Raw genomic sequence first — 27,825 nt, forward strand, 5'->3', positions numbered from 1 at the left:
AACAGTCTACTACTGGATTTTGTTTTCTACTGAGGTTATATTCATTTTATTCTTCGGTAGAGTAAACACCTAACAGTGATGAAATGATATGCAAATTCTTGCAACCAAAAATACAGTAAAATATGTGAATGTGTGTTTCTTGGCGTGCATCTGTGTGGGTTAGTGTGCAGTGTGGCATGTGTAATGTTTGTGTCAATTTGCTTTCATTTCTGGTTTTTTTTTGTTATTGGTTTTTTTTTATTCACACTCTGTTTTTGTGCACACACGCTATATGTTTGTGGGCTTTCTCCTGAGTCTGGTTCACACGATATGTAAAGTGTGTGTTCCCCCATGTGTCTCTGTGTGTGTGTGTGTGTGTGTGTGTGTGTGTGTGTGTGTGTGTGTGTGTGTGTGTGTTTGTGCTCATGCTATCAGCTCCTTGCGATCAGCGGTGTGTGTTTATGGGCTGTGCCTGGCTCCCTGATTCCCGTCGGGTCGTCAGGCCTCTCTGGCGCGCTGCTGCCAGTCTGGAGCTGGAGATAAAGTTCTGGCCTAAAGGAGGGAAGGCAGGCCACATCCACCCTCTGTCTACTCAATCCGCCCTCTTCCCCTCTCATCCCCTCCCTTGTTCCCTCTCTCCATCTCACTATCTCTCCCCCTGCTTACCACCTCTCAGACCTGTGTCCTTCAATACACCACACTCTGTCTGATCGTTTCTCCCCCTCCACCCCCTGCTTTTCTCCTGCTGCTCCCTCCTTCTGCCCCGTCTTCCTACATTTTATTTTTATTTCTCTTTCCATCTGCCCTGCCAGACCAATTCTACATCAGCCCCTCTTTCTCCCCCTCTAGCTATGTCTCTCTGTCTCACTTTCTCTCCATTTTTTTTTTTTTAAATGTTTGCATCTTCACTGTTGCTGTGGTCTCTGAACATGTCTGAAAATTTGCATATGCTCCTGTACACTGAACTAAAATAGAAGAACAAAAAAAAAGTAAATTCAGATTTCAAAAATGACATCATTCGACAAAAATATATTTTATTGACCTTTTGTCATGTTGCTTGAGATGCGTTTGTATTGTGATATTTTAAACTTTCAGGACCTGAAACATTAGAGGGAAAGTTCAGCCAAAATTGAAATTTCACTCATTATCTACTCACCCTCATGTGGACTAAGGGCTGGGAGAAGTTTCAGAGTTATCCGTCATGGCTTCTCTGAGTTACAGGGGATCTCGGTGTAGCAGTGCATGTCCATATGACGGTTGCAAATGGATACCAACTGTCTTCGTAACAAAAAGACACACCAAAAAACATCCAAATACCTCCATGCTGCTCGTATGTAATGTCCGTCTTGTATTGAAGCTACGAAATGCGAAGCTCCTCTTCCCAGTTCGTCAAATTTGGACGAACTGGGAAGAGGAGCTTCCTCTACAAACAAGCTTGAAAAATAGACTTATTTAATTTTTCGGGACCATTTCGCATTTCAGGGCTTCAATATAAGACGGATATTATATACGAGCAGCATGGAGGTATTTGGATGTTTTTTGGTGTGTCTTTTTGTTACGAAGACAGTTGGTATCCATTTGCAACCGTTATATGGACATGCACTGCTACGCCGAGACCCCCTGTAACTCAGAGAAGCCACGGATAACTCTGAAACTTCTCCCAGCCCTTAGTCCACATGAGGGTGAGTAGATAATGAGTGAAATTTCAATTTTGGGTGAACTATCCCTTTAAAGGCTTCAGAGTGTCAAAATGCTCCAGTCAAATGGGGGAAGTGGGTGCTCATGCTGGGAGAAGAACAGATATGTTTGCGGGAAAAGTATAATGCATCCCATCACAAAACATTCATATTGCACTGCTCAGTAGCCTGTGTCGAATGTAACGCCATTTGGAAGGTTAATGGCAACTGATATATTAGATAAATGGACACTTGACTTGATGTGACATTCAGATTTTTTTCTTATGTACGTGTATTATTATCTCCAAGCCCGTAGATAAGACAGTGTTGCATTTTTTTTCAAAGTTAAAAGCAACATTAAGAGCAAGAAGGGACATTTCCACTATCGGATACATTGAGAAATGCATTCATTGCATTGATAATTAGAAAAATAGGCTCCGCTCTTGCCTGTTAAGAAAAGTACACCATTTTCCACAACATTCCATTAGAGTTCAGATCCATTTTCTACCTTTCAGACTGCCATTAGTTCTTATTTATTCACCACTGTGAAAATCCACTTGCAAAGACCAGAGGTAATTCATCGCATTTAGTTTGTATTTTTCTTTTTTTGTGTGGGTGTTGCGGAGGGTTTTTCTTTGGTGGTTTTAATTCAAAGAAATTAAAAATCTGGACTTTGAGAGGCATATGTCAAACTGTCATCTTTATGATGCACAAAGTTGCTGCTTTATTCATTTCTCAGTGGCCATGCATGCTTCTGTTTGATTTCTTTGCCATTCATGCTGTGACTGTAGTGCTTGTAGGTTTTGGCCCAATATAACCACATCACATCTCTTGCCCTGGACGTTCATTTGTATCGTTGTTTGACCCTGGTTAGCGGGTTATGTGATGGTGTACAGAACCTCCTGCTACTGATCATCTGTTGCAGACTCATCGTGGCCACCATAAATTCCATAATATGTATCAAACATCTTTGATGTGTAGGATTTAAAATTGGGATAATCATGACCTTGATTACATCAGTCCCAGAGCAGTGCATGGTGTTGCCAAGCAACGGTAACGAGTCTAGTGCTCGAGGCCAACGTTGTCTAGCATGTCACTGTTGACAGACATTAAAACTGACAGTCAAAATCTCACCTCCAATTCTCACTGAAGAATAGACTACCCATGTTGATCTTGTCTCCCCAAACATTTCCTCATCCACATTCAGTTTTATTAATGTTAGAAAAAGTTGTCACAACACAGCTGCTGTTTTATTGTCCTGTGAGATTACATGAGGTGTTGCATTGCTCCCTGACTGCGTCGTCTGGCATCATAACCTTGATAATATTCTTTACTGTGTGATGCATGATTATTGAAAACATTTGTGATGTGTGCATGACTGAGATTAGAGGGAATAACATCTATGGAGTGATGCAAATTGTCCTTAAAATCAGTCACTATTTAAAACTCTGGTGTTCTGAGCCTGGCTTTGATTGTACCACAGAAGAAGAGCTTGTGAGGAATCAATATTTTATTACATCGTAATTCTTTGTCATTAAAATAGAGCAAGGTTAACCTTCACAACTCTCATTACTGTGAAAGTGTGACATATCCATCTGAAGCATGTCTCTGCTAGTCCCTTTTTTCCCCCTTGATTTAACAGTATAGTTGAGAGAGGCAGAGAGATGGGGAAAGACATGCAGGGCCAAGAGGGCCACCAGATTCAGGATTCGAACCGGGGCCGACTGCAGCGAGGACCGTAGCCTCTGCATGTGGCACCTGCTCAACCCACTGTGCCACACAGCGCCCTTAGTCTATTTCTTTTTAGTAAGAAAAGTGCATACTAAGCTTTTAGACAGGAATGTTAAGTACATATAGTCATTTTGAAGTAAGAGATCCAGAAACATGCAGCGATGAGTAGACTTGAACAACATAATGGTCCTTTAACTTGTTGCAAAGCAGTAATGTAACTTCAAGGACTTTAGAAGTCTGGTTACTTCAAGCTTTTTTTTCTTTTATCATTGGCTTAACTGACATCAACACTTCTATCTGACTCCTCCATGAACTCAGCTCAGCTTTGACTATTGGCAGTCTCTAGAGTTCGAAAGTATATCAGATGATAACACACCCCAAGCCATGCTTAAAATACGTAGGTTTTAAAAAAAAATCTTTAAAAGATCTTTAAGGAGATTTTCCTCTTCGCTTGCACACTGTTTTCTCATGTTGGTGTAAATTATGAACTATCTAGACAGTATCTGTGCCAATCCAGAACATATTAGAGATAAATGGACCCAGACAGGGATACAATGTCAGATCTAGTGGGATTGTTTACTTTAATTTGGGAGGCAAACATATTGTGTCTCTTTGTGCCCGAATATTCAGACATGGATTCTGTCTCTGTGAGAATGATTGTCCTCTGCCACCGTCATTAACATTAGCATTTCAATAGTCCTTGCTTGATTGAACACCAACAGCAGCATAAGTGGTTTGGCAGGGGCAATTTCCCTTTTGCTTCAAAACAAACATTCATACTTACTGATGTTTCTATTCATCAGACTCAAGACTCATGTTCTCTGTTGCTTTCATTTTGTCTAACCCTATCTTTTGGTTTCCATATCAGAGCTTTTCTCTATATTCTGCTTGATTTTTTTTTCAGACTGACATTTCTCAACAGCTATTGGATGCATTGCCATGATATTCTGTATCTAGTCTGGGGCCGTTGACTCGCTGTTTTGGTAAGCAACCGGAACCAGGACGAGAGAGACAGGCCTTTCTGTCAAAATAAAAGCACCAAGCTAATAAAATGCGGTGAAACTTTTTAATTCAAAGAATATAATTTACAAGTTATTGCCTATTTTATAAGTTTTATGTTGGTGAACACTTTTAATTTGGTGAATTTGGGGATCCGCTCTCAAGACCGGAACCAGAATGCAGACAGAATTTGGAATAAACAGAAACCAGGCTCTTCTCCTCTCTGAAGAGCCTGGTGACGTGAGGCTATTCTGAATCAATGCCCATGGTCCCCAGAAGATGAATCTCCAATGACTCAGCTTTTCCCGTGGTGTCTACAGCAGCCCAGAGCTGAATGTTTTCCACCAAAATTCCCCAAAAATCTTCCTGATGTTTTGGTACCATATTTGATAGTCACATTCATGGTCCCCACGGGATGAATTCCTTTGAATTTGGTGATTCTTCAATTTTTCCTGCAGTACCCAAAGCTCTAAGTTATCCAAGAACACATTGGATCATGATGAAATAAGTGATGAGATTCATGGTTCCCAGAGGATGCATGCTAATAGCCACAAGATGGTGAACATAGGAACTATTTTACCAGCTGAACATTAGCATACTAGCGAGCGTGTTAGCATGCTGATGTTAGCAGTGCTCTATCCAGGTACCTATCATGTGTACCACAGAGTCAGTTTCTCTTTCCTCTCCAGTTGTTGTCTTTCTCATGTCATACTGATGTGTGATGAGGCTACAGCTTTTTGAAATAACTGCAGGACTCACAGTCTCTGTACCGTACGCTAATGCACTTGTGCCACAAACGCAAAATAGTGTCAGCTTTGACAAAAGGTGACATGTTTCATCTTTCCACCCACCACGAGCACCCGCCCACGTCTCCCAGCAGAGGTCATGCTTTCTGACACCACAGTGACGATAAGGAACTGGTGCCAGACTTCCTGACAATGCTAAGGCAGATTCCATGCTCAGGGGTTTGTCACACAGTAGTGAGTGTGTGTGTGTGGCACTTGTATGGCATCTATTGTGCCTTATAGTCCCTCCAGTTACAGAACTGTGACTGCTGTGTTTCCTTCAGGTGTCATTTTAAGTGATCGTTATCACCAAATTTGACCATTTGTTTTTTTCTCCCATTTATTTGGTGCCACATCTCATTTTCCATGGCTCTCTCTATATATCTTTCAGTGCATGAGGTGAGGAGAGGAAGCGAAGCAGACAAGAAATATATCCCAGTGTGAAAGACAGGTCTGGATAAATAAAGAAGAGGTATACTCAGCCCTACCCATGAGGGAAGGCTGGAGGGAGACAAGGGAGGGAGTTTTCTCTCCCCTTTTCCTGAAGGCAGTTGTCAGATTTTGAGAGGACGATGAACAGGGGAGAGGGAAGGTAAAAATGAATAAAAGTTGAGCTGAGGGGAGAGGTGGCCTGTAATGCGAGAGTCAGATTTGGGGAAGCAGATGAGGATGGACAAGTGTAATGGTATGCACAGACATTATTATTAGACAGTGTGACCCATATTCTATATATGGCTCCAGACATATACCAGACTTTTTCTTCATTTAGAAAGGTTTTCCATATCATTTGCTATGGATAAAGGCCTTACAACCTCAAAATGCCAGCTTTTCAGGAGCTACGAAATAAAGCCTTCATTTTATTAATTAGTTCTGAAAAGGTGTGTTAAACCCAAAGGCTATTTCCTCAACCTGCGGAGGAGCTCTGAATCTTTCAGTAAAAGTCAAGACATGAAAACCAAAATTGCAATAACAAGGTTTTTGCCTGACAGCCATGATATGTCAAATTCCCATATATTTTAATGGACCCTCATTTACATCACACTTTCAGGCCTCTTAAGTGGATCTATTTTAGTCCCAACCACGCTCAAAATTGAAACCTTGAAGATAGGGAATTAAATTTGGGCATGCTGGTGCACCTAAAAGTACTTGATCTTATTTTATTTGAGTAACTCCTTTAGACCACCATGACAGCTCCCGGCCTCATATCTGTAATGATCCGGCCAATCATACACTGCAGTTTTATTTACAGCTGCAGAAAGCAGCAACAAGACTGAAATTAAAGCTTTTTTTTATTACTTCCTCCCACAAGAGACAGTGTTTCCATCTGTTCTGGCACACGGATTAAAGCCAAAGTCATACCTCTATAGTCCTAAGTACAGTGCAGTATTTCTAATTTGTTGGACTCATTCACACAAATGTATCTGTTGTGAAGGAGAGCTAAGAATAAATTCACAATAATGCTTACAAATAGTTTTTTTAATTTATTTTTTTAGTTTTTTTTTTTACTAGAATTACAACTAGTGCACATTTTTCAAGTATGACGCTGTGTGTAGTGTTACTGTGCTTATGTCTTTAGAACGAGAGCAAGTCAGGACTGGAAACAGTTGGAGGATTTTACAAAAACAAAACCCTTTAAGCCTTTAACTTGGCCACTTGTATTTCTAACAAGACCACTGGCTGTCATCCTTATTTGTTTGTAATTGTCCTTGAATGAGAATCTATTTGGCAAATTCTGTTTCTGAGATGTCCAGCTTCCTCTAACATGGCACTTACTGTACTTGAACAATCTCTTTTTCTGTTTTTTTAGAAGTTATCAGCAGAGAGTCAAAGATGTACATTGCCAGCACAGTTGTATATTGCAATATTTGCCTTGTTCTAATATTACTGCAGCAGAGCAACACATCAGCTTCCAAGAACTCTATAGATTTAGCGTTCATTTGAATGAGCTGCTGATGTTGAGGGCTCACTGTAATGTTTGCATGTAATAACTTTAATGTTAGTGCTTTGCTAAATTACTGTGTGGAGGAGTGTTTAGCAATGTCCAATAGAGCGTTGTGTGTTAGTGGTGTGGTGCACTTACTAATCTGCTGAAAAACTGCAGAGCTTTTCCAATTTTCCTAGCAAAACAGCAAATCTACTCTTCATTACACAGCCAAGGTTGAAAAGCAAGGTTCACAGATTTTTCTTTAGGAAAAACAAAAACAAAAGCACCTGTCTCAGGACAATAACATTTAAACTGCAATTAAACTAACTGTGACTGAACAATTACCTTGACATTTTACTTATAATTGCCAATCTTGTACATTTCAGTGTTGCTCAAACACTTTGTAATTTACTTCAGTGGTCACTGTTTTCTGCTGTTTGTGTCATCGTGGACAATGTTGGAAGAGCAGTCCTCATTTGGAAATAAATGTTACTCAGTGGAGCGTCTAAAATAATTAGCATTTATGTATTTTAAATAAACTGTGAAAGGGCCGCACACACACGCGGCCACACACACATGAGACTTCTGTCTTGCTTCTGTTTTCTCCAGCGCAGTGCATGACTCTATCCTGGCTCTGCTTTTAAAGCCCAGTCTGTGACCAAATTGCAGTGTGTGTGTGTGTGTGTGATCACGCACTCACTCACTTGGATCTATATGCTCAACATTGTCATGCTGATAGTGTATTTGAGCCTACATGCCTTCAATTAGATCGTAGCTCCTTTCTATTAAGGATACAGGCTGCATGGGTTAAAGATCATTGTCCATTTGGACATGATGATTCCGTAATAGATCTTAACCTGTAAATACACTATGATATGATACTCATGTGATCATGTTTACATTGTTTTGATTTAGCATTGTGTCTGCTACTGCGGACTTGTGTAGTTCTGTGGCTGAAATGGTTTTGTATTTCCTGGACACCAAAGTCAAACTGCAGCACTGCATCATCCAGACACCCAGCTTGCTCCTGGTCAATAGCCGCGTGTGAAAGGTCAGATCTCATCTGTGACCCTGTCGGTGGTGCAGCTTCACTGCGGACGCTGTCAACTTTAACCCCTGAACCTTGTCTGAGGTGTGACATGTGTCAAACAGACACGGGGAGAAAGGTCACATCCACACACACACATGCATGTGCAGGGGGAATTCATGTTCCCCTCAAGGTCTCTGTATTTTCATGCTGACATGATTGATACTGCACCATTTGAGTGTGAACAACCGCTCAACTTGCTGATTCAATTTCTCCCTCACCTACTGTATACTACTCACACTATTACTGAGACCCGAGGTGTGTGTAGTGTTTTTACACTTTGAGATGAAAATATAAATTAACGATGAACTGTGAAACCTGCAACCTTTAAAAAAAAAAGTTAGTCTACGTCTTTTCCAACTGAAACAACCTGTGATACATCCCATAGGAAGGAACCAGTGGAAAGCATACCAGTACTTCATCGTCATGGTAACCATCATAAATATGCAGCTAAGGTTGTGGACCGGTCTCGGTTTGGTTCAGCTCAGGCACAAAAACTGCTTCGTTAGGTTTAGGAAAGGATGGTGGTTTGGATTCTTCCTTGTGGTTAGATGAGCTTGGTTGTCATGGTTACAATAATACATTTTTTTCATTTTTTTTTTCCATTTGTTTATTTAGTGCACATTAATAAACAATTTGTGGTGCGCACATCACGTCATGTAAATATGCCAGATTTAGCTCAAAGCTCGTTTCCATCCGTAGTCCTCACATTTAAAGACGGACAAATCTAATACAGTTGAGGAAAGAGTCTGTAAATAAGAAACAATGTTGATCAGTTTCAAAATGAACAATGCTCGCCTGCACCTGACTTCTTCCCCCTCGAGGTCGCCGAACAATAAAACCTAACTGGGTCGTAACGAGCTTCTTCTTTCTTTTTTTTTTTGCAAGAGCCCCTGTATGTCCTCCCTTTCATGATTCCCTATTCCATCCTCATGAGCACATATACCTCTCTCTCACATAAAGATGTGTAAAAAACTGTAGGCCTGTACCTGCAGCGTCAGCTTTCCCTGCCTTGACTCTTGTCTTTCCCTTGATACCGAGCCTGGAAAACAAGGAGAGGAAATAGAGAGAGAGGGAAGATAATGAAATAAATACCCTGCCTGGAAACACTTCAAAGAGAGAGGGAGTGCCTGATCTACTGCAGCTAGAGAGGGAAGAGATGTTACATAAAGAGAAAAGATTGGGAGATAACAGCAACCACCACCTCCACACACACACATACACACACGCAAATAGATTCATGCAGGGAGAACACATTAACAAAGTTTGACTGCTTCTTAGCTGGATAGTTAAGAATCATATTCTGTTTTGAATCACTGATCAGAATTAGTTAGTTAGTCTTTTCTGGGCTTCTTATTAGTCAGAACACAAACAAGTTATTCCACCACTTCAGCCAATGTAAAAAAAAAAATGTCAAAGCTTAGCAAACCACGATTCACGTTAATAGCTGTCTGTTGTTACACAAGCATGGGCTTTCTCTCGCATCATGCTCACATGTCACTGCGTTTATTATTCATATATTCATGTAATTGGCGCATGCAGGCGGACAGAAGATATGCCCATCTAAAATATTCTCCCTATCCTCAGGACTGTGTGTAAATGTGCACGTGTGCATGTGCACAGGTGTATGTGTGTGTGTGTTTGTGACATGTGAATACAGTTGTCTAAAACACTGTCCTCCCACTGTTGTCTTGATTTACATTCACAAACGTACACACGGCGTACACACTCGCACACACAGCCAACGCATAGGCCGTTAGCATAAACAGTTGTCCTTTATTCATAGATATTTGTAGCAAAACAAGCCGGCCTGATGGATGGATTTTTTTCTTCCATCAGTTCACACACTGTCATACATGCAACCCAGGAAGGCACACTGACAAATAGATGTGGTCCACTGCAGTTTACATTACCTGACATATACATAGAGACTCACACATATATAATCTTGCCCTTCACACTCCATTTTTCCCTTAGCTATAACCCTGGTGAGATGCACAGTTTGTATTTCTTGTTTGTTTGTCTATTTTATACCCTTTGTCCCAAGGCTACAATTACATTAAGTGTACTATTGCTTTGTTTGACATATTGTCATTTTTATATTAATGCAATGTCTCCCCATGAAGCCAAATCAGTGCCCAATCAATATGTTTTGGAATTGAAAAGCTTCCTCAAAGCCATCTCGATCCTACTCAGCTTTTCGGCAGACGTATTTCATTTCTAATGTCTAAAAGGAATACTAGCAGGTTTTTTTAAAAGCTTTTCAAAGTTTGTCTAACACAATTCACAGAAGAATATACTTACTGAGTTCCATCCAAGTATTCTGTCTGTGCCACTGCCTCCATACCATACATCTGTGTTATCTTGAGGGAAAGAAAAAAAAAGAAAAAGCTGGTGTAAGCTGATCTCTTGGCAGGGATATGCTACGGAGGAAAGCCGATCACCCTCTTCCTCGGTCTGTGATTCTTTATTTCACAATGAAACCCAAATTCCCTCTAGGCCCACCACAATACTACACGGCTTCTTTCCAACTCCATATTGGACGACCCCCCACCTCACACACAAATACGCTAAGAAGCAGATTTATGCAGATGTATAGGTGCATACACAATCCTGGTGTGTTTATCTGCACAAAGGCATGGTCTGCTCCTCTTTCAGTTCACTGAAACATAACTGTGCGCATGTGCGTCGCATCAGATCCTGTCCAAAGACTCAACAGATGGTGACATTTTGTATTTTTTTTCTTTTTCCCCACCATGACAACAAGGTTAAGGGTTTGAAGCTGACTGAGTGGGTGTGTTGGGGTTTGCTGGGTCAAGCCTGACACATGCTTCTACATATGCACATCTCTGTCCTGTGAAAATGTGCTGTTGGTTAATTAGGGCCAATAAAGTCAGACAAAATGTCGTTTTTAATATATTATTACCAGGAAAGATGAGCTTCAACAGGAAAATAGCCAAATTCTTCATGCCTGCTAATTAGTTGTACAGTTCTGTGTGATTCAATGCAGAGGTCTTAGAGCGGTGCGGCATGATGCTATCTCTGAAATTGGTGTCGTATGTCATGTAACCTTCTAAGTTTCTGCACACTTTCGTTTTAGTTAATATTAATGACTTAAATTTACCTCACTACTTCATGTTGGGCAATTAGTCATCCATTGTGGGTGTAACAGTATGTAACAGTGGAGCTGTGGGCGCCAAGAAAGGTACATTTGTATTGTTTCGTTGTGTTGGTGATGATTAATGAGAAACTGTAGCCCATTGAGAGCATAACCCGCTGAAAAATCATTGTTAAAGTAATTCTATAGCCCCGCATGCCTGACCTCAAGCATTGTAACATGTTTCGCTCACCTAGCCTAGTTGTAAGCTAGTGCTAACTATGTGCTGGTGATCAGTACAGAGGAAACAAGCTCCAGTTTAATTTGCTAATCATGTAATTCGGTGTAATTCTATGCTAAGTGCATTAAATTACACAGTGGAATATCCGCTAATGCTGACAACCAGAGATTATCCTGTGACAGCAGCTATGCACGTATCCAACATGGGATGAATGTGTGTACACACCATCATCATCATCATACACGCCTTCAAAATATAAAAAGATTCCAGTCTGAGTATGAGCTCCACTTATAGTACAACTGTAATTATCATATTAATTCAGTCCTGATAGAGAAAAACTGTCTTACACAGTCTTCTTTGTATTGCCATAGTGACAAAAATACATTTCCAGTACATGTTGCATGTAGTTTGACCTTGTCACGTAACAGCATACTTAAGCACTTGTGAGGATATTAAGTTGAAAGTGAATATGGCTCCTGACAAAGGTATTCCTGTGCTGTCAGAAAAGTCCCCACCTTACTTCACTCCATTTTTTTTTATTCCATTTGCATTGGATTGATGTGCCAAGCTGTGAACTTACTTCAGTATTGCAAAGTCACATCTCTGTAATATTCTGAAATTATTCTGGAAATGTTTTCCACCACATAGGCTTTCAGCAAAGGCCTTTCAGTGAACATTTGTGAATATGCACAGCAGAGCTGCATTGTGAGGACATTTACACATGGGACATGTGGTGAATTATCATTTGTCATTACCATTAATATGAAATCAGAAAGAAAATACTTAACATAATGCCACCCTGAAGGATTCTCTCCACTCCATCCATTTCCTTATCCTCATTTCCCAATTGTTTATTCACTCATGTGAAATTAATGGCCTTTATTATCGATATCACCGTGTGAATCAATATTGAAATTCTGTTTTGGAACAAATTGAGTAATCTAGCTGTCACAATGTATTTATTAACTTATTTAGATATTTATATGCTTTTTTGTATTCCTTTTTAACTTAAGTTTGCTGCTCTAATTGCCACTTAATTGCCCCTCTGGGACAAATAAAGTTCTTGAATTGAATTGAATTGAATTGAAATGTTTTTCCATTGAGTATATTGGAATGAACCCTCATGCAGAGGCTGATAAATGATATGTAATTTTCACAGAGCACGATGAGATGACATGTCAATGAATTTCTACCACAATATCAGAAATGACATTGTCACCTGTTATTTAGTCTTGATAACGACACAAACTGCATGCAGTAACGCTAAGCTGATAATGACATTAACTGTCACCACTGGGTTTTATAATCTCCCAGAAAATAGCTTCCTGAAAGCGTTGGCAGCGGTGGTGGTCATTTCGGTGCTGTGTTCATTTTCATAGCTCATGCTGTCTGCTTCTGTTTTGCTGCTGATTGCAGATGTTATGGATCTCATAGGGAAACTGCAGTTATGAAGTTATTTATCAGTGGAAGTCAGTCTCCATTGGCACCATGGAGAAAAACATTTTCTCCTGCTGCCTCCTCCATGTTGCACTTTCTTGAAGGCCGCTTTCTTCAGAGCTCTTTCATTGAATCCTCCTTCTAATTGGCCTCGTCTCGGCTCATGATGCCCTCTAGCCTGAGCAGATGGCTATACAGTACATACATAGAGAAACTTAAGCAAGTTTTCATGTCAAATGCACTTCAAGGACATGCACGTATTTTACTTTTCTTAGGCTGTCCTACTTCCTCTTCATCTCTCTGTCTGCAATAGACTGATATTTTTAGGAGTGATATCAGACCATTCTCAGAGTATGGAGGCGCCTGTCGAGTTCACACTGCAGTCCTGTCATCCTTTCTTTTTCTGAGTATTCTGATGTGAAGCGAACATTGTGTCGGCCACGTCATTTAAAATCAATCCATCCATTTTCTTCATCATCTGATCAGAGTTGGCCTGTGATAATGTGGTGCAGTGGGTGCCAGAGTTACTCTGCTAACATTATGGAGGGAAAATGTATTTTTTTTTTTTTAAATACTTCACTATCTTGCACAGCTAACTGTCAAAAATGTGTTCAATCTCATGCTTACTTTGAAGCAAAACCACAAAATAACTGTGACAAGGCCATGGCCTTTTACTTTTTGATAGTGGAATTTTATTGATGATAGACAAAAAAAATACTTAAAGATTGAACATGGAGATAAGTAATTGTAGGAGAGAGCAGCAGCATCCAAGCACTCAAATGATGATGCTAAGTTGGTTTACATTACATTTAGATCCGTTGTCACTGCTTTTGTTGTTAAGCTGCTGTCTCCCTCTGTTGTGATGTTGATTGGCAGCATTCAGCCTTCATAATCCGCTGTCGTCTTAGCTACACTGACATACATCATACTGATTTTGAATGCCTATGCATATCATCTGTTGATCTACAGTCAGCACACATGTCACATGTCATGCTGTGGTGAATGCATGAATATGCATGGGCCTGTAAGTGCATCTATGTGTGTGTGCAGGTTGCGTATGCGGTGTAGCTGGAAGACAAAATGCCCTTTGCTTTGATGGAGGGGCTTTAGTACTGATGTCTCTTTTCACAGCATGAGATCCTCTCAGCTTGTCTGCCATTTGTGAATAACTGATAAGGCAAAGTGAAAAGCACTGACTTGATGGTGTGCCGGCATGTGCCTGATAAAGAGGACAAACAAAAAAACTGATTTCTGAAATGTCACCCGGGCTAAATCAGCTGAACAATGTTGGTCCTCCACACTGGTTCACATCCAAATGATCTAATCCAGATAAACCACTTAAAACCGAGCAGATGTGTTTGTGAGTAGATACGTGTAAATAAATTAAGTTTGCCTTTGAGGTAGACTTCTAAGGAAGGGTGGGGCTACAGATTAGACGGGGCAGAATTGAGGTCTTTATGCTGGGAGGCAGAGAGGGAGAGAGAGAGGGGGAAAGGGAAATGTTGTCATCATAGTTAATCAGCTGCAGAGAGAAACCACAAACACTTGGCGTCAGGATATATAGTGTTGAATTTTTGATGATGAGTTAGCGTTCAAACGGGCGTGGCATGCGTGCCTGTGTGTGGATGCACATGGATTAATTAGTGAGGATGGCTTTTGTGTGTGTATGTGTGTATGAGTATGGGCTCAAACAGAGAAGAGTGACATGCTGATCTCCACTGAGATCTGCAAATGAGAGAAATACTCCCCATCAATAAATTAGGCAATAACATTCTCTGCCACAGTGCACTTAGATGTCTCTACAAAGAATAAGAGATTAGCATGGAGGCAGAGGGGGGGTGTCAGGATTCTGAGTCAAATGTCTCTTGAAATGCATTTCCCAAAACACAAGAAGCCTACACAGGGATATTGTTAAGTGTAGTGCCCACAAGCTATTTCACTCCATTATTCCACAAGAAAGTTGACTGGAAGATGATGACTGTGGTTCAAGGCACAAACATTTTTAAATAATCCCCCCTGAAGAGGCATCATACACCCTCATTTAATATGAATGTATTTACTGCTATGGATGAAATGCTCAATATTTGCTTATGCCACTGGGCAACTGGGAGTCTGGGAGGCTTTGCAGATACCGAAACATTGAACAACGGTCAAAGTCTTTTGTAGATAGAATTACAAATCTCTCCACAGGTTTGTTCAAACTATAGTGATCACATGACTCGCCGTGCATGTAGTTGTGTGGACACAGCCTGTCACTTTAACACAAAGGCCAGGCTCACAAATCTTTGCATTCTTTTACATCAAATATTTAGTAGCCTAAGAGCAAGGATTTCTATTAGGTTCTTTTTTTTCGGTGATAGCAATTTTTATGTTTTGTTACGTGGTAAATGGACTGTATTAATACAGCACCTTTATCCAATTCGCCTCTAATTCACATTGCTGGCGAGCTTCCATAACAGGTACTGTCCTAACCCTGAGGAACAACTGATGTTCAGGGTCTTGCTCAAGGACACCTAGACATGTTGACAGGGGGAACTGGGAATCACACCCACAACCTTGTGAATAATGAACAGCCCTCAGCATGTGCTGAGCCACTGCCATCCTATTAGAGAGTGAATAGTGGAGGGAGAGAAGAGGGAAGATGTGGCCCATGATCAGCACCTTAAACCTTGAAGCCACCTGGGACAACAACCCCGCCAAAGCAGATCTTCTTTTTTTTATGGCTTTGACAGTAGCCTACCACTGCAGTGGTGTCACTGAAATAACACAGATGATGCAGCCTAGACTGTGTTTATTTTGCTTGTGTCTTTTATTCTGCTGAACTCAGAAATGCCTGGTGTATATTCGGGAGTGTGAAAAGCAGCTTTGCATGTAAATGCTTTGCTCAAGCTAAAATAATTGAGGTTTAATTATTTGTCATTCAAAAGCCAACGTCTGTCTGTCTAATGATTACATACACTGGTATTACTTTTTTAACATGTTTTCTTTCTTTGAAGTTGTTATAATTATTTTCTTTTTCTAAAACGTAATTTTCTTTGTTTGAGAGACCTACGTATTTGGAGAACAAAGAGAAGAGAAAAGAGATTTTCTTGCTTTATTGACTGGAGTGATAAGAACTCTTTAATTGTGAGACATATAAAACACAGGAAATCACTTTTAGTTTTATCACAGGAGTCATCCACCAGCAATAAATTAAGATTATAATAAATCGGTTGCACACAAGTATTCAGTCATTAGTGTGGACCACCTCCAGCTTAAACAGCACACCTTGAATTTCAACTTCAGCGGTGCACTTACTTTCTCAAGAATGAGATCCTTAAACATGGTCTGTGGGTAGTTTATAATTTAATACAGCTGGATTTCAGCGCAGCTAGAACTCAAGCTGTTTAAGATTCTGTGTTAAGATTGTGGGACTTTCCAGAGACAGACACGTGAAGAATAATAGAATAATGTAACCGGTGATAGTTCCCATTTGCTTGCACGATGAAAAAGGAAATACTCCCATTAAATAAAAATCTAAAACTTTTATTGCAAGAGGGCCTCACCTGAAAATCTGCGTTTGGTGTTGCAAAGTTTTGCAGAATTTCTTCTACACATGTGGAAGTGAGGAACAGGAGGAAGACACAAGACAAAACTTTCGAGCTGACACTGAAATGTGATGATAATGATGCTTTCAGAACCATGGTATTATATTATTATTATAGAGTATGTGCTACTCTGTATTGCATGGGTTTGACAGTGAAGACAAATATCAGATGAGTCACACTGTCACTTCACAGGATCCGAAAGGACAGGAAGTGGAAAGTGAGAAGGGAGGGATATACATATTTTGCCATCCTTGGTGATAACATTAATGTCAAGGTGGAAGTGGGAAGGAAGACATCAAAGCTAATGAATATTTATGGATGCCCACAGTAAAGTGCTGTTTTGTATTGAAGTGGGACAGAATGGCCTCATGAAGACATCACTTTAGGGCCTACTCTTGCACAGACTGTGGCTCTATGAATATTCATTGTTCATTGTCCCAAAAACAATTTGCTTACCGCTTTTGACTTCTTTTCATGCGTAAAATGTGCATAAGGTTTTACCTATGCATGGCTTGGCCTATAATTCTATCTATCTTTACTTTGGATAATTCTGGCACAAGACGGTTTTATCTTTTGTACAAAACAAAACACAACACTATTTGTTCTGAAAGCAGAGACTTGCTATCTATGCACCGTCCAATTGTGTTAGGTTCCAGTGGGAAACCAGAAACTCTATTTGCCATATAGAAAATTGCATCACATTCCAACTCTGGATTTTCTGTCTTATCTAATTGTTCGTTGACACATTGTTAGCGGGACAAATGTCACCGGCTGTGCAGTGCAGTCTGCATGGATGTTAACTCATGCCGTATTTGTTTGAAAGTGTGCGACTGTGTTCAGGTGGCAGAGTCTATAACCCCATCATATGCCAGAGCGCATGATGTCCTTGAGCATATTTCACAACATGCTACATTAGCCTTCCCCCAGTCCAACTGCACCATGCATTTGTCAAAGTGTCACTGCAGCCAGAGCCAGCGCTCTTTAAAAAGCTTTTATGTCATATATTTTGAGTGACAAATTTCAGGTGAGAACCTCGCAGAGAGAATCCCAGTGACTAAAGGGGAAGATAAAGCCAAACTATCGGAATCTGAATATGATTCATTTCCAGGTCAAGAGATAGGGTGTTGCCATGGTTGCATATATCACAATACCAACAACTCACTCTAGTAAATAGTACTTGCTGAATAAAAGGAGCTACTATGCCACATGTGGTCTGCTGTTAGATCACAACAGACTAAAGTATTTTTAGTGTGTAAGTGCAAATTTGTATGAACCCTTACCCTTTTTATACCAGCTATTCAGCTTTTTCTCCTTAATATCAGCACTGTGCAAACTATTAAAACACTCTTTTCAGACTTCATTATTTATTTGACTCAGCAAAGTGAACTAATGTGTTGAGACCAGCCTGTGACCCTGAGACAGCAGATTTAATGCCTTCAAAAACTTGCCTGTGTCCCTCAAAAAAAAAAGTGTGCTGGTGACTTGTCCTTGTGTGTGACAGTAAGCCATTTATGCCTTTTACATCACTCAAAGTGAGCATCAGCAGAATGTCTAAAACCTAAAGGAGATCTGCTTTTATTTTCATACGTTTTTTTGCAACAGTTCTAATGTACAGTACTGCTCCCTCATACACCTGCTCCTGTTCCATTGCTCTTATTCTCATTAAAAACTCCCCTATGGAAGTCCAAGAGCCCTGTTGGGGCCCCTCTTGACATTGTGAAGTAAGCACAGTTCCTGGCCTCTTCTCCAGGCCCTTTTTCACATGTGCCCAACACCGGAGAACCTTAAAATACTCATAAAAATCCTGTGAAGTACAGGCTCTTACTGTGTTTCATTAACCAAGCCTTAGGAAAGTGTTGTACCCCTGTGTGCTCTAAAGACACACACGCTTTTTGTGGTTGCATCACATGTTCAGTAACCTTGGCTGGAGCTTTCTGGGACATCGATTTCAGACAACCACAAAAAGGGACTGGTGTAGGTAGCTGCAGGTGAGGTTAGCAATAAAATTAGTGTATTTTGTGTTGTGTTCTTTTCCAAAGTTTGGTCTCAATAACAGAACATGTTTGTCTTCAGCCCTGAAGAAGAACAAGTCTAGGCTACTTTAAAGTAGTGTATCAGTGTGAAAGCAAAATAACTTTTTATTTTAAGCATTTCTAGCTAGTTGGTATATTAATAAAGCAAATTGTCTCTGTTTCCTCTTTTATTGTGAAATGCCATGTGTCCTGACTTCCTGTGCTCGCCCTCATGTGATTACCCTGTGTGTCTCACCTGTGTTGATTACCCCACCTGTGTCTCGTTTCTCCCTTGTGTAGCCTATTTAACCTCCCATTTTTTCTTTGTTGGTTTGTCTGCGTTTGTCCCTTGTGTTGGTGCTCAGTGTCCCTGTATTCCTGCTCGGGGTTTCCTCTGTGTGCTTTTTCCCGTGAGTTTAATGAATTACTTTTGCTTCGCCATACCAGTTTCTTAATGTCTGCAGTTGGGTCCAGTTCCGTTGTAAATCCCTGACACAAGGAAACTAACAGTAGGCTAACATAGCAGCCACTGCTAATGCTAGTTCCTAGATTAAATTTTAATGTTTTACTCTAAACAAGTCTATCTCTTTTTAAAAAAAGTGAAACCACATTAAGAAACAGCATCCCTCTAAAAAAATACTTTAGTGCGCGAATGATATGGTTACAAGATCAGAATATTGCTTGTTTATAGCATTTTTAGCATAGGCTACTAATTTAGCGAGGGAACTAATGGACGTTCTGTGCACAGTTAAACCAGATGTAAACAAACAAACTGTGTAGCCCAGTAGCATACTTCTGAAACGGAAAATTAACTTTATTGGAGTCACTGTTCAATTTTAGCCAATGATGGCTTGACAGTGTTTTTGTTAGTAGTTTATTCACATCCTTGAGCATATTGTAACATACCATAGCTACAGTAGATATCTAATATCTGTTTGATGTGACAATATGGCTATTTAGCCTAATTATATTATAGCAGCATGTTAGAACGACTTAAAGTCCCCCTCCAACGACCCTTTTTGGTTATTTTAAAGCATTCTCTGTGGTCTTTAAATTGTGATTATGAAGTTTTTAGCCAAAATCACAAAACATGTGCCATTTCTCAGGGCTCTCCTTCTGCACAGCACCAGCAGCTCATTAGCAATGCGCCTCTGAGTGGTGGGCGGAGACTGCGCTGCAACCACCCTGCCACCCCCCTCGCACCAAGCTCTCTGGCCTTTCACTTTTGAGCCAGATGCGGAGCAGAGCGGGAGTTTGTAAAGCACTATGCCTCGCCCTGGGGTTATGACACCGTCAACCCCAGTCTGCCTGAAACTGCCAGTTTGCGTCTGCCGTTGGTTCACAGCAATTTGAAGGCAGAAAAACTCGGAAATGCAATTTTGCACTTCCTTTTCTGCTGATATGTCCTCTAACATAAGAAAAATGCCACAGGAACATGTGAAAAGCAAGAAAAACACGATTTTCATGGGAGGGGGTCTTTAAGTCATCCAAATACCTTTTGCTAGATAAGAAGCTGATGAATGCAGAACAAGTAATGAATGAAAATTGTAATAAAAAAGGTTCTTGACTTACAAATATTGAACCATTATTTATCCATTTCATAAATGAAAAACATGTTCTGTGGCTCCTTGACTTGAAGAGGAAAAAAGATAAATGGCTGACCGTGAGCATTGTGCACTCTACCCTGTCCTTGCGTTTCTCTCCTTTCATATCACATCACATGAAATTGCACTCTCTATGATCCCTCTCAGTGTTTCTCATACTCTGCTCTTAAAAAGGTATTTTTGACTGAAAACTTAGATATTAAATTGTGTATTTTTTGTAGATGAGTGAGATATGTTTGCTGTTTTTACATCCATTACCTTCTTGTTTTGGACTGGTTCAGTAATGTTATGCTGTTTATTACAACAGATTTCTGCTCCAATGTATAGCTAGCAGGGAGGCAGTTGTTGAATTTTAGAGCATGGTGATGTTTTAAAGAAATTTGTATGAGCATCGTGTTACCAGGTTACTGGTAGAGTGGTGTGAACATTTCCCATCTCCCACACATCCTCCTCAAACCCCATTTATCCAGAGCCACTTGAAGGTCTCAGGTGATGGAGCAGACACATGGGGCACACAGAAATGTAGTGGGCATTGAAGTAGTTTCGAGCAAAACACTAAAACACAGTATGTGCTATATATGGAGTGTTGTGTTGGAAGTGTGTGCGTGTGTGTGTATTGTACAAGTGAAAGTCAGACTGTTGGCGGACCCTCACTGTGGCGGTGATGGTAATAGTTTGCCAGAGCCTTGGGGGACCTGCTCTGCAGACGATGGTGTGTGTGTTTATTTATGTGTGTGTTTATGTGCATGTGCCTTTGTCTGTGTGCACCTATCAGCAGGAAAGGGTAGAGCGTACCCCACAATGTTTGTCTCAACAGCCAAGTCATCAGCCCTTTTTAATCCAGCCCAGCAGGGGTATGTTTCTGTTTTTGACAGTGCGTATGTGAGAGGTGGAGGAGGAACTTCTACCATAAATGTGTTTATGTTACTCTGAGGTTAGGCAGACATGCGTCAAGAAATATCTCCTACCAGAGTTTGTTTGTTTGAGACTTGTACTTGTATTGTAAGATTTGTTGCATTATATTGCAGATTTTTCCAGCTGTATCTAATGTGCAACCCCCTCTCCTCTTCTCTCTCTCCTGCTGCAGGACGAATGTCATAGGATGAACACTGCTGGTGGGGTGTGTCTGTCTGTGCTGTCCTCTCTCCTGGCCGTGGCTGGGGCCCTGGCTGCTGTGTCTGCCCTCGCTCTAGCTCCTCTCTCTGCCCTGGCTGAGGCCGCGTATGGGGCTGCCGATGGCATCCCCAGGACCGGGGCAGAGGGGGCCCCCTCACCCATCTCCGCACCATGCTCCAGCCTTGTAGCTGGGGTGCTCTATGGGTCTTTCTCCCTAAGGGAGCTGTTCCCCTCGAGGGCACCGGGCTGTTCCTGGTCCCTGGAGAACCCGGATCCCACCAAGTACTCCCTCTACCTCCGCTTCACCCGCCACCCTGTTATCTGTCGGACACACTCCCCCATGCTCCTTTCTCTTGATCACCACCTGGCCAATCAGAGCTGTCCCCCTCATTTGAAGTCGGCCAGGAATCACGATCAGGAAGTCATTGACCTCTGTGGTGGCCAGTCCAACTCAGATGGACCTTACTCCTTCCTACAGTTTGATAAGAACTTTGTTCAACTGTGTCTAACGAGACATCCAGCTGCTGATGAGCCTCAGGTAACCAAGGAAGTGCTGGAGCTGAGACTGGTAGAGGTGTTACTCATCAATAACGAGAACTCCAGTCAGTTTACCTGCGGCGTGCTCTGCCGCTGGTTCGAGGAGTGTTTACGCACAGGACACAATGGAAATCAGGAGGTTTCTGATGGCGATGGATGCGGGATGACCCAGACAGGATGTATCTGTCCAAACCACAACATCATGGCGCCACCCATCCCGCTGCTCCCGGAGACACCCCACAGTTTCAGCAACGGGTCGCAGGTTCCTGACGACTGCTGTGTCACCGAGCTGCATTCGAACGACGCAATCGCCATAGCACCGAGAGATGTTCGACAAGGTAGGATTATTTTTCTGTCAGATTATGAGATGTTGTTTCAGTGCTTTTGCCCTTTTGAGTGCATTACACATCTCTTATTTATGCCCTTAAAACAACATGGTGTATACAAACTTCCCCAGCGCAGCCTTTATATTGTGAAATTCACAAAGGAGTTTCATCAAATATAAGTTGTTGTTTACTTGTGTACCCAGCTCGCAGTGGCAAACAGACAGAAAGAAAAGTTTGTCTTGTTATCCTGGTCTTTCATAGTATCTCTGCGAGGTGGTATGCCTCAGCTTGACAGAGAATTTATTATTTGAATTTTGTCTTTGGCGTGTTGGCCTTTAATTAAAAAATGAGGCAGTTCAAAGTCGGCCCTTTAAACCTTCCATCAAAAGATTTGTAAATGCCTGTCAGAAATCCAAGCCTCTGATCTATATTTTAGAGATGCCCCCATGAGGCAGAGAGGTGTGGCTCCTAGGGCTTCCGTTTACATGCCGCACATTGTTGTGTATATGGGTAAATGCGTATGTGTGCGCAAAACCATCTGATAGACAAGATCAAATTTGACACCCATGCATATGCACATGGTCATTCATACATCAGTGAACTGGAGAGAGAGCATACAATCCCTTCTCACACATAACACAAGGGAATATGTATGCATGCGTGCAACTCCATAAATTGGTATGTGTGTGTGTGTCTGTGTAAATCTATTTAAGCGCTAACTCTAAGTACTTCATCCAAACAGAAATGGACAATTGCTCGTACTAAAGCTCGCTTAATCATTTCAGTTCATTGCTGCCACCAGAGATCCCATCATGTAATTAAATTAAATGATTATAGAAGTGAACATAGACATACAGAGAAGTTGTAGTTTGTCGTGTAGTTCAGAGAATTACATAATAATATTCCTTGAGGTGTCCTAAACGCATGTTTGCAGAGTGAATACTAGTAATTAGAGCCCAGTTATTCTGATTGCAAGACTTGGCCTGCCTTCAAGAACACACATACTGAGAGCTCTAGGGAGAATCTTACCTTGCTTACGGGAAGGTTATCATTCTCTGGATCCAATCAGCAGGGGTGGGGGAGGTGGGGTTTCTCATCTAGGCTAATATACTCAGAGGAAGACGGAGGGAGAGACGAAGAAAAGTGGTGTAGGAGGATAGAGGAAGAAAGACTATTCTACCAGTTTGACTTGGACTGATATGGTGTTGCTTGAGACAAAAACCAAACAGATAGCGCAGCTGTGCAAACTGATCTAGCCATGGGTCGTGGTGATATTAAACTTCTGCCAGTTGCCTGGAAGCTCTGTTGGCTTTTCTGTTTCTCACCTCAAACACAACTGACATTGCATGCATATTAGTTAGCGGCTGGTCACCCTACAAGAGATCACTAAACCACTCATAGAGACCTTGATGAAAAGATAGCCTGGAAAAGCGTGGGCTTCCAAACCAATTCCCCCATGTCTTAATTACCCTGAAATATTAGAATAACTGTAAACTCAACATTGTGCTGCCAGAGCCTGAATCTTATCCTGTTTCTTCTCCAATCCTTTCACAACACTCAAAAACAAAGCTTAGATGTTTGCCTTCTCCTCACTCATATCTGTTGTTTCTCCCTCCTTCATGGATCTATCTCACTTTTTCATCTTTTTGCCTTTGTACCCCTTCTTGTATAACAGCTGAAAGAGATTGATGTTGGCATGTTCTTCTTTTTATTAATGATGTAGAGATTTGTCACTTTTTGACATTAAATAATGCTGCAAATACTGACCCCTATATTTCAGGGACCTCTTGTACCCATCAAGATGGCATCAATAGTAAAAAGGTCGCATTTCAATACCCTTGTTTCCAGTGGTTGGACTGTTAGTGACAGTTTTGGGAGACTTGTCATCAATCTTCAGTGCCAAAATAATTTGATGCATCTACTTTTGTACACATTTTTTAGTTTGCACATAAGACGAGAAAATCTAAAGACAAGAAAGGAAAAAGAACTATTGAAGAAGCTGACTGAGGTGGAAAAGTTTGTACATAGATAGGAAAAAATTGAACCACACTTTGTGAATAAATCATGACTTTCATGAAGCATGCGACATACTGCAAGTCCACTGGGTCTCTGCTGCTGATGAAAACATCTTTGTGAAGCGGTGGGACGGTCCTCAGCTTATGAGACCAACATAGTACGTAAATGCCATATTTGTTTCCTGTTTTCTACTTAGTTTTTTGTCTTTTGAGACTAATTAGCCTACATAATTTTACTGTGCCCTTTTCTTCTGCTATGCTTTAATGGCACCCGACTGGAAAATTAGTGCCTCCAGCAGTTTATCTCGATGAACCTAATTCCTAATGTTCATTTACTAGCAGTGTATGGACATGAGCATACACATCATGTTTAGTCTCTCCAATTTACTTGAAATACAGTTAAAGCTTGTTGAAGCTTGTGACCTAGGACGTGTTGGCCAGTTCAATCTCTGTCCGTCCACTTACTCAACCACAAATTGCTCCCAACTTTCAAACCAAATCTTAATGCAACTTTTTCACATAGAAAAATAAAAAATAAAATGCTGGTTTACCATTCAGTAAAAACCAAGCAGCAGCATAAGGGTAATTTAACATTTCAACAGGATGTGCCACCGAGTCTTTATACAAACCTCAAAGAATAAGCACAATATTGTTAAAAATGTAACGTGTATTGTATTGTATTCACTTGTCTGAGGCTCAACAACTTGAAAGGCTCATTGATTTATAGCCAGCACCTCACTGTCTGTTCTTTTGTTTGTTTTTTTCATTTTCACATTTGAAGCGTGATCATTCTAAATGATCAGGAAAAGGATAAAAGCTGAAAGACACAGACAAAATGTGAAACCGGAACAACTCACCCGTTCTCCTGTTTGTACTGTGTGGACAGATATTGTTAAACTGTAGTACAACAACTAATACTGCACCAAATGTGGATTAATTGCCTGACACTAAGCATTAGTGCTTTCTATGATCCTAAGCTCTCTTTCATAGAAATATCAATATTTAGATCATAGCGCTAAGAAAGTGTCTTGCTATCTGGTGTTAATTACAAAATGAGTTTATACAATGCTATTGGCAAATGAATCATGTCCTACAGTAGATCATATGAGCAACATCGTTTTTCCAGAAACCTGAACGGACTAGAGGAGAATCTTTATTTTTAAGTTCCTAGTGCAACTGTAGCTCTGATGGGCAATAGTCTATCATGCTGACTGACCTTCTCTAAACCCATCATATCATTTCAAATTCAGCAGAACCCTCAGTGGGCTTCTCTGCCTGAAGCTGAGGATGGGGTTTCGCAAGGGTATGCTGTCTTTATTATTCTATAACAGATATGTTGACCAAATTATACTTTGCCTGACCTGTAAGGACATCATTCCTCTGTACCAATTCAATCTGTCAGTAATAGAAGGGTATTTACCTAGCAGAGCCTATTTGTCCTTCATCCTCACAGTAAGAAGAGAGAGAGAAATTATTTAAAGAGTACACTTCTCAGTCAAGAATTTGTCTGTGGAGTTTGTACTGCGACATTATATTTGCAATCCATATGACCCAGGGAGGTCCTGGGTCTTTGTCCATCAAAACTGTGAATGCATTATGTTAGAACACAGACCAGATTTGAACCATATATCTATGTAAAACACAGGTAAACAAAATTGTCTAATTTCCATATAAATTGGGTGTTAAGGGGCAATGGAAGCTGAATTATGCAATATAAAACAAGTTTGCTGTTTCATGGCTGTCTGTTTATTTACTTATAGCACACATCTATTACTGATTTTTTCACCACCGTATGTCTGTATTCAAAAAACCTTTAGACTGCAGCATTAAACAAGTTCACCATCTTTTCGCTCGACAGGTACAAGACACACTGTTGTTAAAAAGAAAGACTCACAAAAGTTTAATTTTAGACTTTTACTGATCGAGAGCAGTGATATTCATTCTGAAACGCTGCACTTGCACATGATCTGCATTGCATAAATACATAGATCAACTCGAAAGCCAACGCGCAGCACGTTCATGCACCAGAGCATCATGGGCAAATTCTTTCCATTTATATATCTTCCCTGCTTGTGATGCAAATCACACATAATCACACAAGCGTGCACACTCAGACATGTTCTGTTTTTGAGCTCCTGAGAGTTTGTGCGACTGAACGTCAGGTCTGTTTGGGGAAAAAAGACAGCCATACTGTAAGTGATGCATTTGGAGCAAAAACAAACACACCAGTGTGCATCACCCGCTCATTTTCACCCATTTTCTTCTCCTCACCATGGGAACATTTTAATTTTCCCTGCAGTACTTAAAAGATAAATATTTTTTTCATCCCAAATTCACCAGTAACGGCAAATTCAGCTGGTGGTTGATTTTCTGCCAAACTCCACTGACTGTTTGTGTAGATAAAATTTGCTCCTCCATTCTAAAACATATCCTTAGTATTTATAACTGTACAAAACAGAAATAGAGCTTTTACGTGCATGTTCCTTTATGAGTCAGTCTGAGAATGATTAGAAACCTCTCTCAGAAGATTGGATAATGGCGGTTTTCTAAACTCTGGTATTTCCTGAAGCAGAAAATTCAGTGTCAGTTCATGTGCACACAGAAAACAAAACAAAAAAAGCAGTCGAGGGCTAATTTGCAATGTGTTATTTTGCTTGGAAAATGAATTTGTGCAGTGTGTGCACTGTGTATATTATCAAACAGTTGCAATGCATTTCGCGACAGTAGAATAGATAATGTACCTTGCAGAATAGTAACAAGACCTCAACGTCAAGAGAAAATGTTAAGAATAGAACCAGGGCTGAGGACGGTTTCAAGATGCTGTTCAGACTCACACACATTACAGTTTTTCTTTCCATTAATGTTTGATTGACAACAGGTACAGTGCTAAGATAAGAGCGTCAGAGGACTCTGCACTTTATTTTGTCATCAGTGCTAATTCTGAATTCAGCAAACCATTTAGAGATAACAAATTTAATTTATTTCCCGGAACTGCACAGGTTTGTCGACCAGCAGTGTCATGTCACACAGAACGAATTTAAAGCCAAGTTACAGATGAGAAAGAATACTGCTATTATCAAGCATGTTGTCATCTATTTTTATTGTCTGCAATGTCATGCAAAATATCATCCTATAATTTTAGACTGAGGTAATGGGTAGATAAAGGTAGATGATGTGTTCACATACTGGAAATGAGCCACCTGCATATGTGCTGTCACTCGTGGCTGTTGTAGCGTCGTAGTGAAAATGTCACAGTGATGGATGATGGACAACTACCAACCCTCTTTCTGCTGATGTACAGGGACTTAGTGCTGAGATCTTCCAACTCCATGCCACCCACCTGTAGCTTTTTACCTAATTTGGAAAATTGCTACAGTATTAGACATCAGATTTATCATGTTGTGTTAGTACGTGAGTCTGAATGAAATCAGCCAATATGAGTTGCAAAGGCATTTGCTGCAGACATCTCATTTATGCTTTGACAGTCTTTACATAGAATGTGGAGTTAACTCTATTGTTCTCAGCCATTCATCAATCATAACACTATCCCGCATGTGTTGGCTCATCCATCATTTTTGCAATAGTCACCATGGTTGTCCTAACTGAATAAGTTGGCTTGCACACATTAGCATGGGGTTGGAACTGGGAGTTTTTCTTTCATGTTTATCATAG

At 40.7% G+C, this 27,825-nt stretch overlaps 1 protein-coding gene across 48 annotated transcripts in view; it reads left to right on the top strand.

The window, feature by feature from the left end:
• The window catches only part of adgrb2 (adhesion G protein-coupled receptor B2), a 230,935-nt gene that overhangs the window by 50,988 nt on the left and 152,122 nt on the right, over positions 1-27,825 (top strand). For all 48 annotated transcript variants that reach the window (XM_085792214.1, XM_085792206.1, XM_085792207.1 and 45 more), the window contains one exon: positions 21,247-22,150. In XM_085792214.1, the coding sequence (XP_085648340.1) occupies positions 21,262-22,150 (889 nt within the window). In that variant the 5' untranslated portion in view covers positions 21,247-21,261. Of the gene's footprint in view, positions 1-21,246; positions 22,151-27,825 lie in introns of those variants that run through there.

This window comes from Trachurus japonicus, chromosome 11 (genome assembly GCF_045865225.1).
Source record: "Trachurus japonicus isolate A0001 chromosome 11, Traja_1.0".
NCBI lineage: Eukaryota > Metazoa > Chordata > Actinopteri > Carangiformes > Carangidae > Trachurus > Trachurus japonicus.